Source organism: Oxyura jamaicensis, chromosome 9 (genome assembly GCF_011077185.1).
Source record: "Oxyura jamaicensis isolate SHBP4307 breed ruddy duck chromosome 9, BPBGC_Ojam_1.0, whole genome shotgun sequence".
Lineage (NCBI taxonomy): Eukaryota > Metazoa > Chordata > Aves > Anseriformes > Anatidae > Oxyura > Oxyura jamaicensis.
The window spans coordinates 24,275,590-24,300,351 of NC_048901.1; the positions used below are offsets into that span (position 1 = coordinate 24,275,590).

A 24,762-nucleotide genomic window follows, 5' to 3' on the forward strand; every position below is an offset into this window, starting at 1 on the left:
CGTGGCTTGCCTTCAGCTGGAGCAGAGGTTCATCCACAAGGGTGTCCCCCTGGCCCTTGAGAAACACAAGCCGAGGTCCCTGGAAGCAGCAGTTAAATCTGAGCAAGATTCACTTCACCGGCAAATGCTCCAAATGCACTTTGGTTTTCTGGAGGCTTCTCCTCCTCCCAGAGGCTCCAAGGTGCAGACCCAGGCTGTCCCCACAGAGCTGGCCATCCCCAAGGAGCTCCGTTTGCGCTCCTGTCAGTTTCAGGGTCTCCCTGTGGAAAGTGGGATATCAGCATCTAATCCCCAGTGACTTAAAAACTGGGCTCAGCCCAGAACGAAGAGAAGCACGCACCCGACGTACCCTTTGCAGGCCTGGCCACTGTCTGGGGTGCAGCCACGACCTTCCTGCTGCCTCCAAGCCTGCCCTTTTTACTGCTGAGTTAGTGCCCCTTGGTCTCTGCTGGCCGCTCTCAGACGCTGCCTCTTGGTTTAATTGGTAATGGCAGGTAGTGATCCGAGGGACAAAGCAGCCTGACGAACAATCCCGGGATCTTCACAGGACATGCACTTTTAAGCATGAATATTTTAAAATATTTTGATGGGAAGGAATATTGTATAATTTACTGAATTTTTAATAGAATTTTGCTTTTATTCTCGCATAGGCTCATCATTTCTGTAGTTACTGCAGCCTAGCTAATTAACACAGGGTTGGGAGACTGATTAAAGGAAGGGTTTGGGTCTCTGTATTGTTCTGGTTTAATTGCTGCTCAAGCAGTGATTCAGTGTTGTTCTTGGCAGCTGAGCAGCATTTGTCTGGCACTGTGAAATTCCTCACTTATGTCCACGAGGCTCATCTGTTGCTGACTGGCAAAGGCATGCAGATTTATATACTTTTATAATGTTAATTGTAAGGGAAAATGAGAAAACTAGCAATTTAGGTGTGGAAAAGCACTGTAAAGATATCTCTAAAATGCTTCTAGAGGCTAGAAAATCTTTCCAGAAAGAGAGCTTGAAATTCCTATGTTTGTCCAGGCCAGTTGCTGCTTTGGTTTCCAGAACGTATGTATCTTGTATGTCATGAACTGCATCTTATGACACCCACTTTAAAAAAGTGCAAAAAGAGAGGGTAATGTGCTGAAAGACAGCCAATTATTTCATAAATGTAAACTACACTAAGAAGTGATGTACGGCATTATATATTTATGGATACAATTTTGTTCTACTGTCACATAACAAAATGAATAATACATTAGTCCAAGAACTTGTCATTAAGTGAACTTCTTTGTTGCCTTGCCATTAAAATAAAGTCCTTGGTCTGTGTATATATGCATGACATTAACCCTTTCCTGGGAGTACAGTGTAGTGTGAGTGAAGGTACTATGAGGCTGTAAATTTGAAGCCAATTTTATAATTTTTAAGGTGAAAGGATTCTAATGAGATTCATCTAAGATTTGAAGACATTCAGGATGGTTTTACATTTCTTTTTCTGTTAATGAGGTGTGATAAATGGAATTGATACTGAATATTATTTGGACAAGAAAATGCTGTTCTTTTTGACAGTCTCTATTATCTGAACATTTTTGTAGTAACCAGTTGGAAAGAGAGAGATCCTTTGCAAGAATTAATGAGAAGGTGGGATCAGGGAAGACTTACTTAAGCTTTAGAAAACTTCCAGGTAAGACTAAAAGTTCTGCTTGATCACGTTTAACTCTAGAATATCAAGCTATTTTGTATTTTAAGTCAAATTATTATTATTTTTTTTTTCCAAGAAGACAGAGGAACATATATTTATGGTCTGATGAGGAAGATTAAAGGGGTAATCAGTCCTGGCGATTAGGAGAAAATTACCTTTATGTTTAAACGTGGTTGGACTGGATATGGGAATTTCAGGCCCCAGCTTAAATTCTTGTCTTGCCCCATGAGCCTAGCTGAGGGGTGGAGAAAACACATATACAGTTTGATGGTGTGGCTGTCATAATGTTGAGCCTCCCAGGTATTCTGCAGAGTTCTCCATATAGATGTATATGATGAGTTTGCACCTTTCAAAAGTAAGATTAAACTTAGCTGAAATACCATTTATCTCAGGATGTGTTAATCTGATTTTTTCTTTCCTATTTTCTTCTTTTTCCCCATAACGTAGTTGACAGAAAAATTGGATCAGTTTACTACTGAGTTGGACGTGAAAGGTGAACACTGAATTTTCTATTACTTCATTTTAATGCAATGTGTACACCTCACTATTTGATAAATTCAGACCTTCTGGGGAAAAACTGAGAATCACATTTTGGACACAAAGGAGAAGATGTTGACTTGCATTGCAGAGACTATTGGTTTAATTTTCTAGTTTGAGAGGAAAAATATGGTTTCTCTGCAATATTTTGAAATTTCAGGGAGTTGTTTTCATACTGGAGCCCCTGTTGTTAGCCGTGTGCCACATCTGCGGGTAGGAGGTTCTTGGGCAAGTGGGAATGCTTAAGGAAAAAGACAATAGGTACAGCAGTACAAAAGAAAAAAAAAAAAACCTGAGGAATCAGAGGTCATGAAAGCTTTATGAATCAAATTTTGCTTAGGTCCTGCCCTAAGGTTAAATTAACTGAACAGGACATGGAAAAGCACTGAGAAAAACATGAGGAATTGCCAAATGTGACAGATAATGGTGTGAGAAGCTAAAAATGGTTACGTATATGAGGGAAGTGCTGCCAAGCTACAGCACAGCGATGAGTCAATAGCATGATGCTGTGGAGAAAAGCAGCTGTAGCTTTGAAGTGTGCTCATTGGGAGATGGCTGCAAGACATGGGAGACTGTAATCCTACTGTAATCACACTTGAAAAGGCCTGGGGTAGACCACGGTGTTCTGTTTTCAATGCATCTCTGCTAGAAAAGAGAGAGAGACCAGAGAGTCAACAAGGGTGGGGTGGAAATTGACAAGAGAACATGAAAAAGGTGAGAAGCTGAATGAGTTGTTTGCTCCATGAGAGACATCTGAGAGAGCAAAGAATCATTAAGAAAGTGAGGCCCTGTAATAAAACAGTGATCTGTTATCGTCTGTTCCTAATGAAATTGGAAGAAGTGTTTGGCTACTGGGTAAATTCTTAATTGTAAAGTGTTGAAACATTTACCTCTGGGAAGCAGCAACAGCAGAAAAGCATCAGGTGTGTCTATACGTGACAGCTCTTGCCTCAGCACAAGGATGTAGGTTAGATCACATCTTGAGGCCTTTCCAATCCTACTTTTCTATGGTTCCATGCTCGCTTTATACAGAGACTCTCTTCTGCAAATCTAGCAAACAAAAGTATGTCTAGGAAAGCAATTTAGGTAGGCATGCATACTAATGCTGATATTAATTCATTTAAATAATTTCTCCCATGAGGTGTTGTCTCTTTTTTTTCTGTTGACTGGTTTCCTTGAGCCACTGCTTAGCTCTGCCATTGTTGACTTCAGAGTGCCTGGTGGAAGTACGATTCCTTATGTTTGTATCTTTCAGAGCATTGTGCTCATCTGTGAGCTATAGAATTAATGATGGTAAGCTTTTGAAGTATTATATCCTGAACAGATGTTTCAGTAGTTTTTAAATACTGACTCTTACTTTGGCATCTGTCCATAGCCAAGAGGAGAACCTGTTCACAGGAAAGGCATGAGCTCATTGTGCCAATGTGCAATGCGTTTCTTTCTCAAAAGCTAGCAGAAATGCTTGTATTAATTTTAAATGTGGAGCTATGGTACGGATTATCTGGTATCATTAGTAGCTTCAGAGGACAGGTGTTTAATATTAATAATCACTGTTAGCCTATTGAGTTAATTAGGACGAGAAGTGTCGGGATGCTGTGCAGAACCAGTCTTGGTTCTAGATGCTGTTCCCGTCTGCAGCAGGCACGTCTTGATTGCTGAGCTTTTGTCTCCAGGCTGCTGAGAACAGCATGTCCTCACTGCTGCTTATCGATACCACTTCTCCTCCCCGGTTCTAGGACTCTTTAAAAGGTTTCTGGCTCTTAACCAGAAATGAAGAGCGTGAGTGCCCATTGAAACAGTCCCTTGCAGTCAGGCAGCTTTTTCTTCTGTGTGGGAGTAGCTGCCTTTGGTCTCCTAAGGTAAGTTTTCTTGACTTCTGCTCTCAGGGACAGAATACAAGGGTTACTTGGGCTGTCATCAGCAGTTTAATTCATTTGCCTGGCGACCCTTAAAAAGACTTGGCTTAAGCCAAGTGCAGACTTCTACCCATTCAGGGTTGAAAGGGTAGGAAAGTAGGCAAAACATACAGAAATTTAAAAGTGAAAAATACAGTGGGACTGTTGAAGCGTTCCTCAACTCGCAGAGCTTGTAACTACGGAGGTGCAAATCCATGCTCAGTATGCTGCTTGGTACGGTATATAAAAACTCAGCGGTGGAGTTATGCGGCTAATTACCACAGTTCATAAACTATGCAGCTCAATTAAGAAGGCCCTTTATGTGGGAAACAATGTGAGTGGAAATAGATGCCTGAAGTAAAATATGCAGTTCAATTGGAAAATGATTCAGGTAGGTAAGGAAAATAGGCTATCTGGCATGCAAAACTGTGAATGTGAGAGGGTGTGTGTGCATGTATGCATCTGAGTGTGTAAAAATGGATTGGGTGTGTGTACAGTTTGTCTGTCACAGCAAGGAAGGATGCTGAGCATCTGAAGAACCATCAGGTGGGCCTGAAGTGACATTAGTTTGTTGCCTATGAGTATTTTGGAACTTTCTCCAAAACAGCAGTGGCTATAAAGAAATAAGTATTCAAACTTTTCTGTTTCTGATATAGTTTATCAGTGAGATGGCACTTAGATGCACAGCAGATGTTGTCTTTTGTGATGCAGATGAGCCTTTTGGAGCAGTGCAGCTGATAATGAGCTCTGTGTATTGTTACAAGATAGGGCTGCCAGGCAATAGCCACCTACAAACCCAACTAACGAACAGCTACCGTGCTGAGGCAGAATCTAGTTCCTCTGAGACAACGGGTCAGATCCTATGGTTTTTAGTCTTCATTCAGGGAAAACCTATTTTAATTTCAACAGGAGCTTTGACTTTGTCTGGAACACAAGGTTTGGCCTTTAGAAATAAACAGCTATTCTAAAAGCGTCAAACCAGATTGCTTTGTTGGTAATTGGAGTGTAAACAATCCTTAGTTTCCAAATAATAAGTAGAATAGTTAAAAGATAGTGTTAATAGTTAATACGGAATTTGATAGAAATATTAGGTTGATATCTAACAATTTGTTTGGCAGGAGAGTTTGCTATCCTAAATACTCCAGTGTATGAAATTATGCAATTACACTAATTATTGGACTGCTGCCAGTCAAATACATGGCCCAGAAATACTTCTTGTAAACTGGTCCATACAGAAACCAAAGATTACTTCATAAATGCCTGTGTCATTATTCACTTCTTTATCTGGGACAGCAAATAGGCATAAGGAAACTTGAGAAAATACCTACTGGGAGAACAAAAGACGAAAATCTTCTAGGAGTTGCTCAATTAACTTCAGTGAGCTTTTGAGAGGTTCTTACTTCTGGAGATAAGTGTTTCTTCCTCAGCGGAATGGACACACCAGGATACGTTATCTGAAAGGAAAAGAAAATCAAATTATATTTATCTCATGGTAGAGGAAGCATTGAATCTGTTTCTATAGTTCTTGGACAAAATTGCTGGTATCTGTGTAAAAGATGCAGCTGTGAACTAGTTAACTCTGTGGCATGCGGTAGGTAAAGAAATTGCTTACAATGGAAATGTTTCCATGTTCCTCAAGGTATTTGTGTCCTCGCTGATTCCATCAGAATCAGAGGAATTTTTGCCAGGTTTTAAAAATCTGAGTGGAGTAAGGGAAGAGTCATCAGTGTCTTGCTTAGCAAGATTTTGAGGCATCAGTGCACACGTTTAAAGGACAGCAGTAGGCAGTGCGCCATCTGTGCTGAATCTGTCTTCTGACAGTGCTACCACTGGTGGCTGACCACCAGGCCCTACAACACAGAGCTAAACTTTGTTATTTGAGCTTGCTGATCACCTGAACACAGACTTTAGACTAATAATTGCCTGTTTTTGAAGTTAATGTAAACTATCTGGAGGCATGATCTGTACTAGCCTCATTGGTTTCTGTGGCTGATTTTGGGCATACAGCAGATTTCTGGCACCTAGACGTATGCCGGGACATAAACCTGATTTTTTTTTTCTATTATCTTTTTACATTAGTAGGTTGTGGGTGTATGTGGATTTTTATGAATGCTCTAAATTAAAGAGACTTCAGCTTGACTGTGAAATTAATAGAGCTATCAAAAAGCCCACTTTCATTCTACAACAATTGTTAATTATTTACAAGCAAACTTCTGCAAGAACAGTATTGTAGCTGTCAGCATTGTTGTTATTAAAATTAAACTGCTTTGTCTGAGTAGGAGATAACATGACTCATTTAGGCTAAATGCAATGAATACAGAATATTCTGTTTCTCTTCACCAATTAGTCAGAGAGAACAATAGCATCTTTCTTTCCTAACAAGATGTTTATTTAAACAAGTCTAACGAAATACATTATTTTCAGGACTTTAAGAAGGACACAAATTCATTGCAGCTATTATGAAGGTTAAAACCAATTGTTTTCTAGGATGGAAAATGCCTTCATAAAGTCAATTCTCCTCTTTCAGATAGTGAAATACACATGTAAGTCTTTGCCTTATTGCAATACGTTGTTTATCATGTGCATTATATGATTTAGAGTCATGAGTTGCTCAAGTGCTATTTATTGTCTTTAATTGCATTTGTCGTTCCAAGCATATCCTGGTCCAGTGGTATTCAGTGTTCTTTGTGTAGTATTTTTTATAAACGGTAGGAGGGAAGTCGAAGAACGGTCAAGAAGTCTGCAGTGGGTGGTTTGACTGAGGCTTCCTGTGACATTCTTCAATGTGCAAACCTGCATTAGCTAACATTTCATTGTCTTAGTGACATTAGTGGTGTATAGCAATGAATCCATCAATTAAAAAAAAAAATAATAAAAAAAATTAAGGTATGAATATGTCAGGGTTGTAAAGGGTGATGCTAGCATGGCAAAGCCCTGCAGCGAGTGTACAGATTGGAAGGGACTGAAGCCCCTAGCCAGGAAAGTGCCATGTTGCTTTGTCTTTCTTCAAGGTAATGCCATCAGTCTTCTTTTCCAAGCTTGTTTGGGTCTCTTGCACCTGATCTTTACTTTGCCTTACACTCCTTAGTCAGCTGTCTCTGTTGGTTTTCTCTCTGACTGTACAGATGATTCTGGGAGCAGAGAACATTCACTCCAGGGTAAGATGTATTCTGTGCAGGACCCCTTGCTGCTGCTGTCCACCTCATGGTATTAAGGGAATGGGTTGCCTGAGAAGGCAGTCAACGTTCATCTTATCCTTTTTCGTGTAGCTATCAGAAGAGCTTTTCCACATAAATCTTCTCAGGACTGTGATTAGCTCTGACTGGAGCTGCGTTTGAGTAAGCACAAAACCAGCCTGTGGTTCTACTTTTCCTTCTGTACAAAAAAAATTGAAAAGATTGTCAGACACAGGGGGGAAATGTTACTTGTGTTGCTTACAGAGAGTGAAGGAATCAACCTGTTAATTCCCACGGTGCGGTAACTTAAATCAGATGCAGAAGTAAAATCCAAGATCCTTTTTGTGCTCTCCTAAGCCAATAGTTAGGCCATCCTGATTTTTAAAACACTTTTTAGTATCTTGTGTTTAGGAAGCAATTTTAGAGTGAAGGTTTATGTTGCGCTAACAACCTGTAAGCCTCGCATAGCCTCACAGAGGTAGGAGGGAAGCAAACTGTGTGTTTCATATGCATACGAAGTTAAAAGGAAGATACAGTGAACACAATCTTATTTTTATTTTTATTTTAAAAAGTCTCTTAGCTTCATTAAAGTATGTGTTCACCCACCATTAATTTTGTACTTGGTTGTAGAGGCCATGCTGGAATGATCTGGAGCTAAAAAGCTGTTCTGAGTGCTTACTGTTAAAATCAAGGACTCATAACTTCATTGTATATTCTGTGGAGCAGATTTTTTAAAACTATAACTTATAAATCCTTACTGTGTTGCAAAAAGACAAAAGACCTAACAAAAACGTACAAACGTGCCTCCTCATTATCTTTGGGCAAACAGTCTTTCTTTTCTTCTGGGTAAGTAGCTGGCTGAGAGTGCTTGACGTTACCCTCTGCTGTTCTGCGAGGTGGCCAAAGCAATATCCAAATAACCATTATTAGAAAAATGCCAGTGCTGGGACACTCCCACTGTGGGTTTGCTCCTGTGCTCAGCAAGGAGAGGGAAAATATAGCCCGATATCGGTTCTGTCAACTCCCCATGGGCCTGTGTGTAGCGCAGGGTTTAGTTACGGTTAATGCTTTGGAAATGTGGAATTTACTTATCAAGGGAAAGCTAAAGGGAGAAGCATACAGACGTGCTTAATGTGGAAGGCAAGCACGTTCAGCTTGCGTGCAAAAATCTGCCAGAAAGATTTCGAAATGATTTCTCCACTGCAGCTGCCAGGCTTTGGAGGTGTTGAGGTAGGTCCTGAGCACAGGTTTCAGCCGGGCAGTGGCACTTTGTATGGGCGGCCTGAAGTTCTCTGGGTTGGAGAGACAGGACAGCTGCCACCTGAAAGGATGCACGTCCTGCCTGGCGTCCTGCTCCTTCCTGAATTTTCTTTGGGCTGGTGTTCCTCCAAAGACACAGGGAGTCCAGCCTTCTCGCTGACTTCTGACAAGAGGCCCCATATTATATTATATTAACTGCTGCAATTTCCTCGTTGCTCTTAAGCAAGTTATTAATTAACTGAATGTAACCACTGGCTGTTGATAAATCCTTTTAACTAATTCCAATTCCATATCGAGCTCGGAGCATTTCCACTCAAGCTGCTGCCGCCTTTAAGCTTTGGGAAGAATTAGTTCTGAGCTGTTTTTGAGTTCTGGAGTTGGGGAAAATGGAGAGAAGATATTTGTTTGCTTGATTCCACATGACAACTCCAGGGTAACTGAATAGACTGTACGGTTGGTTTGACAAGGCTGTGCACCGAGCCAGCAGCCTCACATACCAGAGACAGGGGGATGGAAGGGGAACTGACAGTTGTAATGGATTTTATCAGAATTTCTCTAAAGACCAACAATTTGCCTTCAATTATTAATGTTTTTCAGAGGTTTCTCTCCTGAGAGGTATGAATAACTAACTTAAATAAATATGCATTCATGTAACACTTTCAATAATGAATAAATTACTGCGTGGAAAGAAGTTGAGTAGCACATCCAAATATTAAATAATGGAAGAAGTTTTTGAGACCATATAAAATATTGTCTTTTAATACCGGTTAAGTGACTGTTTTTTCTGTGAATGCAGGAACTGTGGTTATTAGGTGTATGAATGTATTACAGTAATGTTTGTTAAAAACCTGTTCTGAATTAGCTTGTAGTTCGCTAGAGAGAAAAGGCAGTGCCTGTGGATCGGGGTGTGCTACAGCATGGGCGTTAATCCCACAGCGTTCTTGATTCATCCTGGGGCTCAAATGCATTTCGCTTTCCTCCCTGCTCTCAGAAGGCACTCTGTGCCCTGTGCTGTGGGGTTATTGCCTTTTGTTAGGGGAACTTTCAAAATACAGACTGGAGAAGGTGTCTGTGCTAAACGATGTACTGAAGAGAGGCTGGAGTGGATTGCCAGATACCTGGGAGGCACCTTAGGATATTCAGTGACTGTTTGGTGACTTCCAGTTCAGGAGACATTGAGGATCAGGGACTTTGATTTATTATTATTTTTTAATCGTTCTAGTCCCATTTTTACTTCCAGAGTGAAATTCTTGGAGTCCTTATCCTGTTGTCATCTCCTGATGATCTGTTCTGTGTAGTCTCTCATGCTCTTTAGACAGAAATGCACGTTTTTACACTTAGTAAAACTTTTTAACAAGTCCTTTTCCTGGAATGTCATATAGTGTTGAAAACCTGTCATGTATATGAATTCTCATTAAGAAATACTTGAAAATGGTGAACTTGTGCCAGCATCGCCATGACAGTAAGTGTATGGGTATTTGTTGCATGAAGCAGTCTTAGATACATTAGCAATGTTATTCTAGCATCCTATTTTAAAGAAGCTACTTAGAAATTGACTTCTTACAAATCTGTCTTACTAATTTTTAAAAATGGTTTTGCTGTGTTACTTATAGCATTAGCGTGTTCTGAAGCAACAGCCAAATATAAGCCTTGGATTTTATTATTTATACAATGAAAATTGTATAAAACTCTCTCAATAGTACATAGGTTATCAAGCAGATATGTTAAATATTTTTTTGGGTGGCAAAGTTACAAACCTTTTGCAAGAGGCACGCCTGTCAGGTTTACAGGTACATTCTTTCCACTCTGCATCGGATTTGTTCTGCATGGATTTTTGCAGCCAAAATTGCAACAGATCTGTGAGATCTGGCTCACTTAAAGCATCATCTGAGCTATAAAACCTACCAGTTAAGCCAGTTAATTGCAGGGGAGAATATTTACATGGTGGTTTGCATGTCAAGGAAGAGCACTGACCTTCAGAGTGGGGACAGACCTCCCTAAAAGCCCTGCAGCCTGTTAGAAGAGATGGATCTTAAGAGGCAGTACATTTCCTCTGATTGTTTTACAGTTGCTTCCAGTAAGAATACAGTTTCTTTTTGTATGAGGACTGGGCATTAGTCAGTTTGCAGCTCCCAGGACTGCAGCAAGGTGTTTCATTAGCCCCCCCCCCCCCCCCCCCCCCCCAAAAAAAAATAATAATAATAATAATAAATCCTAATTAGTAGACTTAACATTTCATTGTTTCATCATCTGGTCCAGCTCAGCATCCATGGGATCTCTAGACGACATGAAGTGTGGAAACCTGTCATGACAGAAAAAAGGCAGAGGCTTGTAGCAAACAATGGTTGTCTTGTGGGAAGAGTTTAAATATATGCAGCTGATCCCATGGGAACTGCTGTAGTCTATTCACCCTGTGTGAAAATGATGCTCTTTCAAAATCATCTTTAATCCTTTTCTTTCACTGAAAAATGTGAGAACTTTATTTAAAAGTTTCGAAAGGGCGCTCTGTTTTAGTAAGTAAATGTGTTTCAAATACAAAAATAAATTGAATTATTATTGTAACACGGAGGGGGGCAGTTGTCCAAAATATCTTGCAATATTCTATCCACAAGTTACGTATGTGAATGTTCTTGGGAAAGTTTCAGGCCCAAAATAATCAGGAAATGTATCCGTGCTTTCTTTTTTTCCTGCCTGGATGCATGTGGGGAAGGAAGTATCCAGCAGTCTTGGAGACATTAGAAATTTTGTGACCGAGACATCCTTTTTCTAATTCCGCAGAACAGATTTTTCCTGTGAGGTGGGGGTGAAGGATTTCAAGAGAAGGGAATCCTGCTGTACACACAGAGTGAAAGTTTACTTTGAAGGTGATTGTCATCTTCCTCCTATTCATAGAAAAGTAAAATAAAACTAAATATGCAGTTGTTGGACATATCTGTCCCCACCCCCAGAGAGAATGGGAATCCCAACCTCTCTTTGTTCAATCCATGCGTGTGTAAATAACATCAAACTCCCACAGGGTTTTGTAGAGCTGCTGTCCTATTTGTTTTCCTGTGCTTTTTTTGTTTTTAGTAGGACTATGTCCTAAATATTAAACCCAGTTCCCTGAAATACACAGTCTTATTCCTGGTGGTATCTTGTGGCATATGTGTTACAGTCTGCACACAGAGTGCTGAAACGTGCAAAAGAGTTATTAATGCTATTGTGTTTTTGCTTTCCTATAGCATCTTTCACCCAAGGCATCCAAAGCACTTCATACAATGCAGTGCATTAAGCATGGCAATGTGTCCGTGAGGTAAGGAAATGTATTTATTTATTTATTCCTTTTTATTGATAGAATAGTCGAAGCATTGGGCTGGGATTGCATGGGGTTGCTATGGTACAGCAGGACCTCTGGCCTCCCAGTCCTTTAACACAAGTCTCTTCACTTAAGGAGAATTCTCTCTTGTGTACTTTGCTTGACAATTAAATCTAAAATAACTTTTGCTCTGGGTGTTCAGTTTATACTGAAAAGGAAATTTACCTTTTCTTTATCAAAGAGTTCTGGCTTTTAGGGTTGCTTGATCCATCAGTAAAGAAGAAACATCAGCTGGCAAGGCTCTAGCGCTGCGGTGTTTGAGGAGAACCACGCTCGGTGCCTGTGACAAAATGGGTGTCATGGAGGAAAATGGGGTTTGGGACCGGATTAAGAACTGGGAGCCCTTGGTCTACATTAGGAGTAGAGTCCTTCCTTGGTGTGGCTCCCGCAAGGTTCATCCTCCCAGGTTGTTGTCTCTTGATGTGCTCAACTGCAACCGGTCAGTGGCTTTGAGAGTTTAGCCCTCATGGCTGTGGGTTATGGATTTTACTGCAGAGATGAGTTAGCTCAGGACTCGGTAATGTTTAACCTTGTTCTGAAATGCAGTATTATGTACAGTCCCTTCTAATTTCCTTGAACCGTGCAGTAAGAGGTTAGGTGCCTCTTGCTTTCTAGTGAGAAAACTGGAAGATGCTGTAAGGTTCACTTAACGTTAAGTGCAGGTGGCCTGCATTTCCAAAAATTCCTGAAGTATATTGAGGGGGTTGGGGGTTTTTCATATTTATGTTGTTTAGTGTACAGCTAGATTAACAATACTACACAGTTCTTCAAAGGTGGCCCTTTTGTTTTCAGTGGGATAGCATCATCTGGTAAAACTGAGCAACCGTACTTTCATCTCACGTCCTTTGCAAGTTATGGAAATGACTCTAACTTCTTGCAGCATTTGCCCCACTAAAAATTCAATGTATCTTATTCCTTCCCCTTCCTCTCTGATTCCAAAAACACTTTTTTTTTTTTTTTTTTTTTTTTTTTTTTTTTTTTTTGGTTCTTGTAATGTCTTTCTGCAGAATCTGAGTTCCTGATAAAACTATGGCTCTTTTTTTTAGCTGAGCTCAGTTGGCCCTTGGATGCCTTTAGGTCCGACGGCCCTTTTACGTGAATTTTTTATTGTTAATCTTCTTTCATTGGGCGAATTATTTTGCAAACAGACCAATTCAATTGCTTCAAGCTCTGAAACCTGTCAGGCTAGCTTTTGTTCTGATTGCTTCTGATAAGGAGCTTTGGTAAGAATGTTGTGCCTCCAGCAAGTTAAGAGACTCACCTTGGAGGGGAGCAGCTTCAAGGTCCCAGGGAACATATGGCTCTTTCAGTTCATCATGAAAAAAGAATCTAGGTGTAGAAAATCAGAATAAAAACTTTGAATTAGATGTGGGAGAGCACCACAAACCTGTGGGAGGGGGCTGTGTTTTAAGCTGTCTCTTTTTCTGCATAATGATGACCTGGAGTTTGTTACGAGAGCTGGAGTCGCTGCTTTCTTCCCACGTTTTGACCACGTGAAGGTGTGGATCCCTGCTGCTAGCCCCCATGGACAGGGCATTGACGGGGATCTGCACAGGAGGGAGGAACTTTGGCAAGTCCTTTTGCCTATTTTCACTGACTGTGTACGTGAGGCACAAATGTAAGTCTGAGCTCAGATGCTGATCAGACAGTGATGTCTGTCCTGTTGAACAAAAAGATTCTGACGCTGTGGAATCGAGCTGATGAGGCATCTCAGGAACCATACTCTGAAGCAATTTAATTGTCCAACCAGGTTCTTTTTATTAAGAATAAAAGACGTGTATTATGTTTTATCTTTTCTTCAGTGGCAGCTACCTACTAGCAGTAAACTAAAATCTTTAGTAAGGAGATGCTTAAAGAACAATTTTCTCCATGTAAGACCTATGCAAGAAGAGTCTTTTGGGAACTGTTATGAAATTTAAGTATTAAGATGACAATACAATTCCATTTCACAAAGCTTATGGTTAAGAAAATGTTTGTCAATATTGTCCTTATTGTCTATAAAACATGTACAAATGGAATCAGTCCATCAGACAGCACAGGACCTTTCTGGGAAACTCTTCTGCAGAAGCACATGGAGTAGATACCATTTGCCAAAGGCCAGGAAAAGGTAGCCGTGTTTAAGTGCATCCGATCAAAAGGAACTTCATTCCTGAAGCATTTCTCTGAATTCTATGTCCAGATTTTGTTGTGCTACTTCTAAAAGTAATGTTAAAAGCCAAAAAACTTCAGACCCTCTTTTGTATTCACGTGAAGTGTTACAGAATGACAGCATTTATTCCTTTGGACAGAAAATCTCCTCTATTGCAAGAAAAAGAACAAGTGAACAGAACAGTGTGAGCTTACTGAGTTTTTCTTTCTAGCCTTCTTCCCAGGAAAGGATAGCTTTCCGCTAACACTGAGAGTTCTGTTTTCCCTATTAAAAACAACTGCAGTCGAGTGGAATAGGCTTTGTATTTTGTCCTGGAAACAGAGCATTTCATTCAAAGATAAGGCCTCTCTGCGTTTAGGTTCATTTAGTCACCTGACGGAGAGATTGGTAACTTTTAGGCTGCTTTAGTCTGCATTCCTGAAATGCTTTACTCCTGGCACTGCAATTAACAGCTTCGGGTTCACTGCTTACCACCAGATTCCCCAGCTTTCCACTCGTGCCCTTGGATGTTGCCTGTGGTAGCAGCAGAGCAAAGCAAACAGGCTTTGTTTCAAAGAGCACAAACTTTACACCTCTAAACGTCATTGAGGATGTCACTGTGAAATCGTGAACAGGTAAAAAAAAAAAAAAAAAAATCACTTTGTCTATGGCTTTTTGAAATTTTAATTATAAATTTGGGAATTGCTGAGTATGAGTACGATGGGCCCAGTCTCCTCTGTTGGAGACAGAGCACCGTCACCTTACTTGGGTGACTGCTGGTTTAGGTCTTCGAGATTGCCAGGAGAATCGAGCCCTTTGTGCCTTGGGGTTTAGAATTTTAGTAGCTTTTTTCTGCTTTTGTCTTGCTGCAAATAATAATAATAAAAACCTGTAATGATATTAATAGATTTTTAATTATCTATTAAATTACCTATTTAAATCATTTTAAATAGTTAAATAGTTTAAATTAAAAAACATACAGTCAGGCTTATGGCAGATCGAATTCAGGGTTTTGTCTATTCTGATAAAATAGAGATTGTTTCAATTAACTATTTCTGGAAACTTCTCAGTGTTTTGCACTGGTTTTACCACGTATTTCACAATTGGCTTTTTTTTTTCTGAAAAATAGCATAAAATAGAGCACAGGAATTAAGGATATGCTATATATTTCAGTTAATAATTACGCGATGAACTGTGTTCATCAGCTCAGGAGGGGAGTTTGGCCATGAATGCACCACGTGGGCAATCTGGGAGCGCGCTTGGTGCATCTCTTGCTATCCTCCAAATCAGCAAATATTTTTTAAGATATGAATAAGTGAAGACAGGGGAATTTTTTCCCTTGTGACGCAATGTTTGTGTTCTCAGGTTTCAGGCTGGGGAGGTGCGTAGCCAGGGCTGCCTGCAGCCCGCCGTGCCAGCTGCTGTGCTCCTGCTGCAGCACCTGAGCTCTCGGCGCGGCGCTGCTGTCGGGGCATGGGTGGCTGTGCACGCCATCAGCTAACGCAAACCTGCGTGAGAGCAAGGTGGTGTTTGATTGCCAGGCTTGTGCTCATCCAGCTCCTTCGTCACTCTGTCCAGATTATGAATTGCCTACCCATCTTAAAATTCCCCTTACTCCTGTATTTTACTTCTGCTAATATATGTCAAATCTCAGTCTTTTTTACCCCTTTATATAGTAACTTCAGCATGAGGTTCATGGTAGGTGCTTAAGGACATCCCTAGACTGGGGATTCTGCATACTGCTTACATGCACTGTTTAAAAATCTTTGCTAAACTGGATGATAGTGAACATATTTGCTATTTTTTCTTTTTCTTTTTCCCTTTTAGATTGTGGCCAAGGAAGTCTTGAAATGTGCCACAGATTTATTCTTCATATTACACCGATGGCTAGTCCGCAGGGTTGTTCCCGTTCTGTCCTCATCTAACTCCTTCGTGCATATGCTGCATGCGGAGGCCTGGCTGAGTGGCAGCAAACGCAGCCATGCATCACCTCTTTGGGCTGGTTTTGGCACAGAAGGACCTTTCACGTGCGGGGGATCTCTTCTCCTTAGATGATGCTGAAATTGAAGGAAGCCTCTCGGAAGCTCTTGAACAAATAAGACTAATTAGTTCATCTCCTGTAAGTGAAATGCTGTCCTCTAATAATTTTTCATGAGATAAAATATATCATATAAACAAAGTATTAAAGATGGTGACATACACAATCCAAGGTTTTAAACTCAAGAATGCCATACAAAATGTAAGACAAGCGTCCTGCTCCTGCTCCTGCATTTATTCAGGGACAGCTCCAGGCTCGGGGTGGTTGCAGTGGGCTGGTTACACAGGCACTGCTGGCTCCGTTGTGGTGAAGTGTGCGCGGCTGCAAAATGCTCGGTGAGCTTCTGAAAGGAGGCAGGACGATGCTGCCGTCGCCAGAGCACAACCTCCTCAGACCACCTTTGTCACCCTTTTGTCCCCGTGTTTTGCCTTTAACTTGTGTCTGGTTAGAGAGCAAGTTGTGTGCAGTTTAATGATCAGCTCGTCCACTCCTTAACTATATTTCACAGGAGACTTGAGCCGGAGCCTCAGAACCCCTCAAATGCACGCAGGAGTGTGCGCCAGCCTGCAGAAGGGAAGGGCAAGCTCTTCGGAGCACTAAGATGCTCGGTAGCAACACATACGTGTTCCAATAGCGGTGCTTTCCTGGCATGTTACTTCAAGTGATTTTTAAAATCAGTTTTGGCAATGTGCAAACCTCACAAGACCTGACTGAAGATGGCCAGTGTGCACTGGCTCGTCTTCTTGTTGGTCGTTTCTCTGGCAGTTATACCTGCAGCCCTTCACAACACGTTTTGGCTGTTGCTGTTTCCAGTGCACTTCCACAAACCTAGCTGCAGATAACCCTGGGGGTTTTGTGTAAAACATGGTATGCTTTTCAGGAGGGAATGCCCGGACCTGCCATCGGATTTCCTGAAGCACACGGCTTTGTGTGAAGCAGTGTGAGGAGCAGGGCCAGGGCTGGGCGCTGCCTGCCAGAGGGCTCCGAGTGCTGCCCGTGGCTAGGAACAGAGGCAGGGAGCTGCCCCGAGACAGCCCCAAGTGTCATCGCCTCTGCCTGGCACTCGCAGGCATCCCCAGCTGTAGCACAGACCCTCTGGAGCTGCACATTGCAAGCTCGTGTTGAATTTGCCCCTTGAAAAATGTCTATATTTTTTCCATTTTTGATGGAAATTTTGATGACTTTTGGTTAATGCTTTGGTCCGCCGTTCATCTTTGTTTCTTTTCAGGGTGGAACGGCACAGGTCAGAGGGAAGCACGGAGGTGGTGTATTTTGGGTGTGATTCTCCCCCGCAGCCTTTTAAGTTACTGCACAGAGCTACTGTTTTATTCCCATGGGGCTCGTGTGTCAGTAATTACGGGGGATTACAGGGCTTTGCAATAAAGCCTGTTTAATTTTTATTCGTGTCACGTTAATGCTAATTGAAACTAACCGTGCTTACGTCAGGGACCTGACATGATGGGAGATATCTGGGACCCTGCATTTGGCTGTACGTAGGTAACAATTTCAGTTTGAGTTTTAGGATGCTTATGGGAGAAGAGGCCCACGCAAGTGTTTATAAGGCATGCAGCTGCAGTCTCTGGTCAAGAAGGCCATACTTTGAGACAGCCTGCTAAAAATCATGAGAGAACATAATCTGTATCTTAACAGTAATGAGAATTAGGACTTGGAACAGCGAGCGTATCATCTATGATGTGGCTGATTTGTTTTTAATCATGCTAAACATTAATTCTGAAGGTGGAAGTGAGCAAACAATAGGCAGAAAAACCTCAAGCCTTCTGGTCTGATGTGGGGTCCGATAAAGGATGTGCATTCACTGGCAGATGTCTTTATGTGAACCAGGACTACCAAACCAACGACAACGACCAGGCTGTGGTGGAAATCTGCATCACTCGCATCACCACTGCCATCAGGGAGACGGAGTCCATCGAGAAGCACGGGAGAGCCCTCGTGGCTCTCTGGGAGTCGTGCCTGGAGCACAACCTGAAGCCTTCCGGAAAAGATGAGGACACGCCACATGCCAAAATAGCATCTGATATCATGAGCTGTATCTTGCAGGTAAGAATGAGCTGGAAAAAGCAAGGGAGTGCCATGCATTCCTCAGCTACCCAGTTTTACCTCTGAAAAAGCAGCCGTGCTTCATGTTTTCTAAGGGTGCATGAGAGTAGCTGCGTTTGTTTAAAACCAAGAATATGACCCCAAATGTTAATGGAGGTTACCACATATACGTGGTATCCCTTCTGATGAATCAAACATTTTGGCAGCTTACTTATCTTTAGAAATATTGTGACTATTTAGTGCCAGATTTCGTTATCTTAATGCTCGTCAATTCTAAGTATTTGCATTTAATTAAGAATTAAAGTGGGAGACACAGGGCTACCATGTTCTGTGGTTACAGAAAGCTTCATTGGAAAGCACTTAATATTGGGAAAGAGGTTATTCTTTGGAATTGTTCTGGAAGGCAGAAAAATACTGAAGACATTTTAATAACGTGGCATTTAGGTCATTGGGTATCCTGTCAGTCCCTTTAAATTTGGATTGCAAAAGCTGAGTCCAGAGACAACGCAGAAAACTGACTTCTGACCTAAACCCTGATTGCTACTGCTCTAAGCAGAGGACTAGAAAGAGGTTATGCCCTGGTCAAGAGTGTTGAAATAATTTCTTAGAATATTTTACTAAATGCTGGAGGCAGCAACAATAATATGGAAAAAGTATTTAGGTCCCAAAAATGTTTGCTAGACGAACAGCTGAAAATAGGTCCTGTTTGAACCCTGTAAATGCAAGACTAAAAATAAGACCTCAAAGTATACAGCAGCCTTTTAGGGTAGGAGTAGGCTATTCCAAGGCTTTCTGATAAGGTAATCTGAGGGTGAAAAGCCATTTCAAGATGGGGAGGAGGAAAAAAATCCCCCTAAAACCCAACCTGATTTAATATGTTTTTTTGTGTGTGTGTTTTGTTTTGTTTTTTAAATATATATATATTTTATTTTACTATATTTTAAAAGCAGGGATTGCAAGCAATATTATTTCTTGTTGGGGAAAAAAAAACTATCATACACTGGACTGGCCCTTAGAGAAATCTGTGTACAGTTATCTAACGAGGAGCAGAAATCAGGGTTCTTTCCAGAGTCTCATCTGTGGGTACAATTTATGGGTCAGATACAGGAGTCGTTTCTCCAAGTGCCGTGGAGTGTGTTTTTGTGTGGACTGCTTTGGGGCGGTGTTTGCAGCGTGTCTGCTGTCTCCTAATCACTTTCTGTACCTCTTACAATCAGATGTGCATTTTCTGGTTCTTTCGTTGTAAGAATTGGTCTATTCTCCCACGTGCCTGGTGACAGGACGAAGGGGAATGGGCTGAAGTTGCGCCAGGGGAGGTTTAGGTTGGATATTAGGAAGAACTTCTTTCCTGAACGGGTTGTTAGTCACTGGAATGGGCTGCCCACGAAGTGGTTGAGTCCCCATCCCTGGAGGTCTTTAAAAGACGTTTAGATGTAGAGCTTAGGGATATGGTTTAGTGGAGGACTTCTTAGTGTTAGGTCAGAGGCTGGACCTGGTGATCTTGGAGGTCTCTTCCAACCCAGACTATTCTGTGATTCTGTGAATTGGCACAGGTATGTCACTGCCCCATGAAAGCTGCTGCTTAGCCCCATTGCAGGATTGCTCGATAAACTTACTGAGATTCCTCCTCTAGTTTTGCTGAAAGTATTTAAAATCCAAAAGAAACAAGAAGTTTCAGGGGGGAAAAAAAAAAAAAAAAAAAAAAAAAAAAAGTGGAATTAAAGATTAATTTTCTTCAATTAAATATTAGTTTACAACCATTTGTGGTCAGTTGTTTACTCTCAGTCCCTCACTCTGACGACATACAAAAAAAGTGTTACAACAAAATATTACAAGAAGGATGAAACTTCCTTTCCTGAAGCCGGGTTGTTGCCGATACTGGTTTGGGAAGAGTAGGAGTTTATTCTAGCCAGACATGAGGTCGAGTCTGTGGATGAGATTTAGCAGGATTTCTTCTGTGCTGCTCTGGCAGCTGGGAGCTGCGGTTCGTAAGCTGCACCCCGGAGCAGGGCCTGGTAAAGCACCCTTTGAAGGTCAGCGGTGTGCCGGGGGGGCTGCATCCTGTCTGCCCTTCTCTGAACGGCTGGCTTTGCTAAGGGCCGTGCTCTCTGATACGCAGGGTGTTCCTGGGGGTGCTGCTTGTTTCCCTGTCCGTCTTGAGTCTCTAGGGGTGAGGCAGTAACTGGATTTGGATGCTGGCTGCAGCACCGCTTAAACTTCCCAGACCAAAGGCTGTAGGCTGTAAAATCGTATCGTGCTTCGTAAGAATGCTGCAGCGCGCCACGGCTCGTCCAAGCTTTCAGTCAGTGCGGTTGGCAACGGCGTGCCTACATCCAGTGAGCTCTTATCCAAATGTTTTCGGGATTGCACTGTGTTACAGATTGCTTTGAGAAAGGAGTTCACTGAAATGGGAAGTATAAAAACATGCGCTGCTCTCTGAAACAGAGCTGCTTTGAGCAAGTTTCTTCGCATAAAAGAAGAATGAAAGGCATAACCTGGGTTTTTGTGCAATATGCGAGGGTTAGTTGAAGTAGTAATGAATATCTGACAGCTGGGTTGAATCTCACAGCATGTTTCTGTTGATATTAGCAGCAGGGAGGTCCCCGAGGTTTGCAGACAGCACTATATCATATTATTGAAATCTGGTTTGCATTGTCACCTACACATAAGTGTGCTGTCATGCCCTGGTATTATTTATAAAGGAGCAAATGGAACCTTTCTCCTTCCATCTGAATGAAAACCTTTTCTTAACGATTTCACCTTTATCATAGGTTAAAAAAAAAAAATTAAAAAAAAATCCCATTCTTTGGAATTTTCTTAGATCTTTTTAATGCTAGTCAGATGGCCAAGTCTTATCTTCCCCTATAGTATATCTTCCCCTATAGTATAAAATGGAGGCAGAATTTGGCTCCTGCTCAGTAGTGCCTCTCCTCCAAACACAAGGAGGCATCATGTGGATTTAAATGTGCTGCTGCCTAAAGGTCTATTCGCTTTAAGGGCTTTTGTTAAAATGCAGTATTTGGTCATGTGGCAGTTGCCCCAGCGAGCTGTGCCGATGCCTGGGCGTTGCTGCAGCCCGTTCTTCCTTAGGGGCTGGTGCAAAGGGACCGTCCCGGAGCTGCTGCAGCACTGCACTGCTTGGCAGGTCTCCGTTGCAGGGATGAGTCCTCACAGCCAGTTAACTTGGCTTTTTTTTGCATTGGTTGAGCAGCAAACTGCAGCCTTAATTAGGGTCAGCCCTGCTCTCCGTGAGGCTAATGGCCAAGGCAGTTACTACTCACAGGGGCAGAGCTGGCCTAGCAAGCAATGTAGCTGAGTATATGGAACAACAGACTTGGTTTTTTTTTTTTTTTTTTTTTTTCTTGGGTTTAAATTTATTTTTTTCAGTGCTGCTGCAGAATGAGCATGTGTTAAGCCTGGCCTGCCTTTTCTTGCACTACTTTGTTGCTTTCTGGAACATCTGGGACCCAGTGGTTGCCTGTGATTTCAGATGCTAATTAAATATAATCATATTGCAGGACTGTTTTCAAAAACAACGACATACTCTGGTTTCAAAGAGATATTCAAAACTGAATGAAGATGAGAGAAAAGCACTGATTAAGGAGGTTTCAGAAAGAATGTAGATCCTCAATTGCACGTAAACAAATATGTCCTACTTGTTTCAAGAGCAGTGAGGTAACTTAATTTGGGAATTTAATGGGCATTAGATGTTTGTAATCTGTGCATACAAGGTTGCATACACAGATAGTTGCAGAAAATCCTTACCCTAATCTCAAGACCGAAGTATGTGTGCAGGTAGCCCTAAGGTCACTGAAGCTCGATGCCATTTTGAGGACAGAAGTCAGCTGTCTCTAGTCCCAGGTGTAGGACAAAAAAACAGTTGAGCCTGGTGTTCAGAGGAATTGACTGGAATTTAAGAAAGGAAATCTTAATTATCAGAGGAAAATTGCTGGTTACGCTGTGAACAAGCCTTCCAGAACACCTCCTCACGTGTACTCTTCCTCGTTTGACAGGTGTGCCTCTGATTTCAGAGTTAATTACATCTACCCCCTGTCCTTCAAAAAAGGGCTTCTTTGTTTTTACTTACTCGGAGCTGCAATTTGAAAAGAGTTCTTAATATTCAGTGAATCGGGCTGTAAGGTTTTGAGTTACAGCTTTGGGCTGTCATCACACATGGCTGCCATATTCATGCCTTGCTGTATATCCCTAAGAACACAACTAAACAGACGAGGAATTCAGACAGAAACATCATAGTTATGCCAAATACAAGGGAGACCCTGTGTTTGTCCTGTGCTCTGATGCCATTTTTGGATGGGAATGCAGCTCCGGCCTCTGAGCTTTCCCCAGCTGACCTCTGGGGAGGGTGGGTGTTGCAGGGCAGCAGGGCACCAGAGGATGCAGGGCAGGGGAAGGAAGCAAACCTTGCAGCAGCAACAGCAGCAAAATGCTGCCTGGACGCTGTGCCCGCAGGTAGGGCGAAAGGCAGCGAAGGATCTGCCAGGGTGGTGAGTAGGATTTACCGGTCAACAGCGGGAGTGACGCTCTGAGGTGTTTCCTGTGCTTTGGGGTGAAAATTACCTATTCTGTCTGGATAATGGCTATGGCTTCTGCTGTGTTCTCTGATGGCACAAAACAAAATATATTGTTAGAAATGTTACAGCGGTTAACCTTTAAGTAGTACACTCAGTATTGTTTTATCCTCCTCTTGCAAAATACAAAAATGGATGTATTGTCATCATCTCCGGCTGCAGCAGTTTTAAGTTTCCTTATGTGCTCTTTCTTTGAAGTCTGTTTTCCGTGGTGTTACCAAAACATAACCTTTTTTGACCTGTTTTTTTCTTCCTCCAATTCTGATCAGCAGGAGACTTCATTTTAATAATTTTTTTCAGCTGCCTGTTTTTCAGTGTTTCTTCATGTCGTTCCAGAATTACAATCGACCTCCAGTAATGGCCTTAGCTGTCCCAGTGGCGGTGAAATTTCTGCAGAGGGGCAATAAGGAGCTGTGCAGAAACATGTCGAGTTACCTATCCTTGGCTGCAATAGCCAAGGCGGACCTGCTGGCTGATCACACAGATGCCATCGTCAAAAGTGTCCTTCAAGGTATGAACACACTGAGATTTTGGGTTTAGTCCTGCAGTGTGCCCATCGTTACATTGATTAGTCTATATTAGGTGTGTATACAAACATACAAATAAATGCTTTGTCCATCAAAACATTTGAGACATGGATGTATAAAACATGCACGCCAACATTCACAAGCATTTGATGAAATACATCAGATGCAATCTAAAATAACAGAATGCCTCAAGGAACACCTTCCAGGTCTATGTGAATTTAACGAACCTTGTTGACTGTGGAAGATTTGTTGCAGATTGGATGACCCGTAGGGCAGGTAATATATCTGTAGTTGTTATTGCACTGTACTAATGGACTTCACATAATAAGCCGTGCTAGGAGACACTAGTTACTGGGCTCTTATCCTTTCTATTAGTGTCATTGGCAATACTCCAAAATATAAATGAAGATTAAATGAATCCCATTCTGTGGCAGAGTAGTCAGATGTAAGATATAAAAGCTTTATGGTGATGCTTTAGTCTTGCCTACATCAGTAGTTTTAGACAGTTTTGTTGTTAAACTCTGTAAATTTTACTGTTGTTGTTTAAAAAGAAACCTAAAATATTCATACTTGTACAAAAGTAAGTCCATTTTGGCTGAGGTAGTAAAGTTCACAGTATTTGTTGCAATATAGTGCTACTGCAGCAGAAAAGTCATTGTTTTCTCAAGCACAGGTAATAGCAATGAGTACCAATGGCTGTCTAATTATGCCATGAACATTATGAAAATATTAAGTCCTTGAACTAAATTTGTGCGTTATTTAAAAATAAAAAATAGTGCTAGTTATTTTTTTGGTATTATGTGGAAGGATACCCTGAGCTAGAAAGTAACTTGGTCCTTAAAACACTATCATAAGAGTTTGCTTATTTCTATCTAACTTGTTTAAGGACAAATGTGATAAATATGATCTGAAAATAATATGATGTAATAAATATGATCTGAAATAATATGATATGAAAAGAAAGAAACATGTATGAGCTGTGTGATCATACTAATAGAGTAGATCATACTAATAGAGTAGTCCAAGAACAGGATTTTGTTAACAACTTACAAAGCCACATGGATAACTCTTCTAAGACTTGTGACATGGGTATGTATGTGTTTGCTCTATGTTGCCACGGGAAGCACAGCACTATGAACAGAAAGATGAAGGGACACAAATTTTGTGGCACAGTCATAAGTTTAGGAAAAGAGTGACAAATGCCCACAGCTGAAGGATTCGACTGCGCCTGCTGGTTTTCATGTATTTATGTTATTCTACCAGCAGATGTTGCTGTGGACATCAGAGATGGAAATTGCAGGTTGGAGGAGAGTACTCCGCGTAGGCACAGAGCTCTGCTTTGCGTACTGGCTTCACGGCACCGTACACAGTTTGTGTTTCAGGCATGAAAAGGCTGGTGTGCAGCAGGCTAAGGACCATGGGGAGAGACTGTTTGGAGAAGGGAGAAGGGAAGCAAGGGGATCATCTGTTAAAGATGGCTTTAGGAAGCAGTGCAGAGACAAAGGGCCTTGTTCTGGT

The 24,762-nt window shown here is 41.6% G+C and overlaps 1 protein-coding gene across 10 annotated transcripts in view; it reads left to right on the top strand.

Moving 5' to 3' along the window:
- The first annotated feature begins 1,601 nt into the window (after positions 1-1,601).
- Positions 1,602-24,762, top strand: part of VEPH1 (ventricular zone expressed PH domain containing 1) — an 83,788-nt gene continuing 60,627 nt past the window's right edge. For 2 of the 10 annotated variants that reach the window (XM_035334918.1, XM_035334927.1), the window contains exons 1-4: positions 14,526-14,667; positions 15,860-16,151; positions 17,913-18,128; positions 23,054-23,228. In XM_035334918.1, coding sequence (XP_035190809.1) covers positions 16,014-16,151; positions 17,913-18,128; positions 23,054-23,228 — 529 coding nt within the window. In that variant the 5' untranslated portion in view covers positions 14,526-14,667; positions 15,860-16,013. Of the gene's footprint in view, positions 1,664-2,128; positions 2,175-2,894; positions 3,142-3,493; positions 3,512-3,997; positions 4,078-8,867; positions 9,165-11,327; positions 11,414-11,770; positions 11,842-14,525; positions 14,668-15,859; positions 16,152-17,912; positions 18,129-23,053; positions 23,229-24,762 lie in introns of those variants that run through there. The other 8 variants (XM_035334921.1, XM_035334923.1, XM_035334922.1 and 5 more) reach the window with 8 other exon arrangements.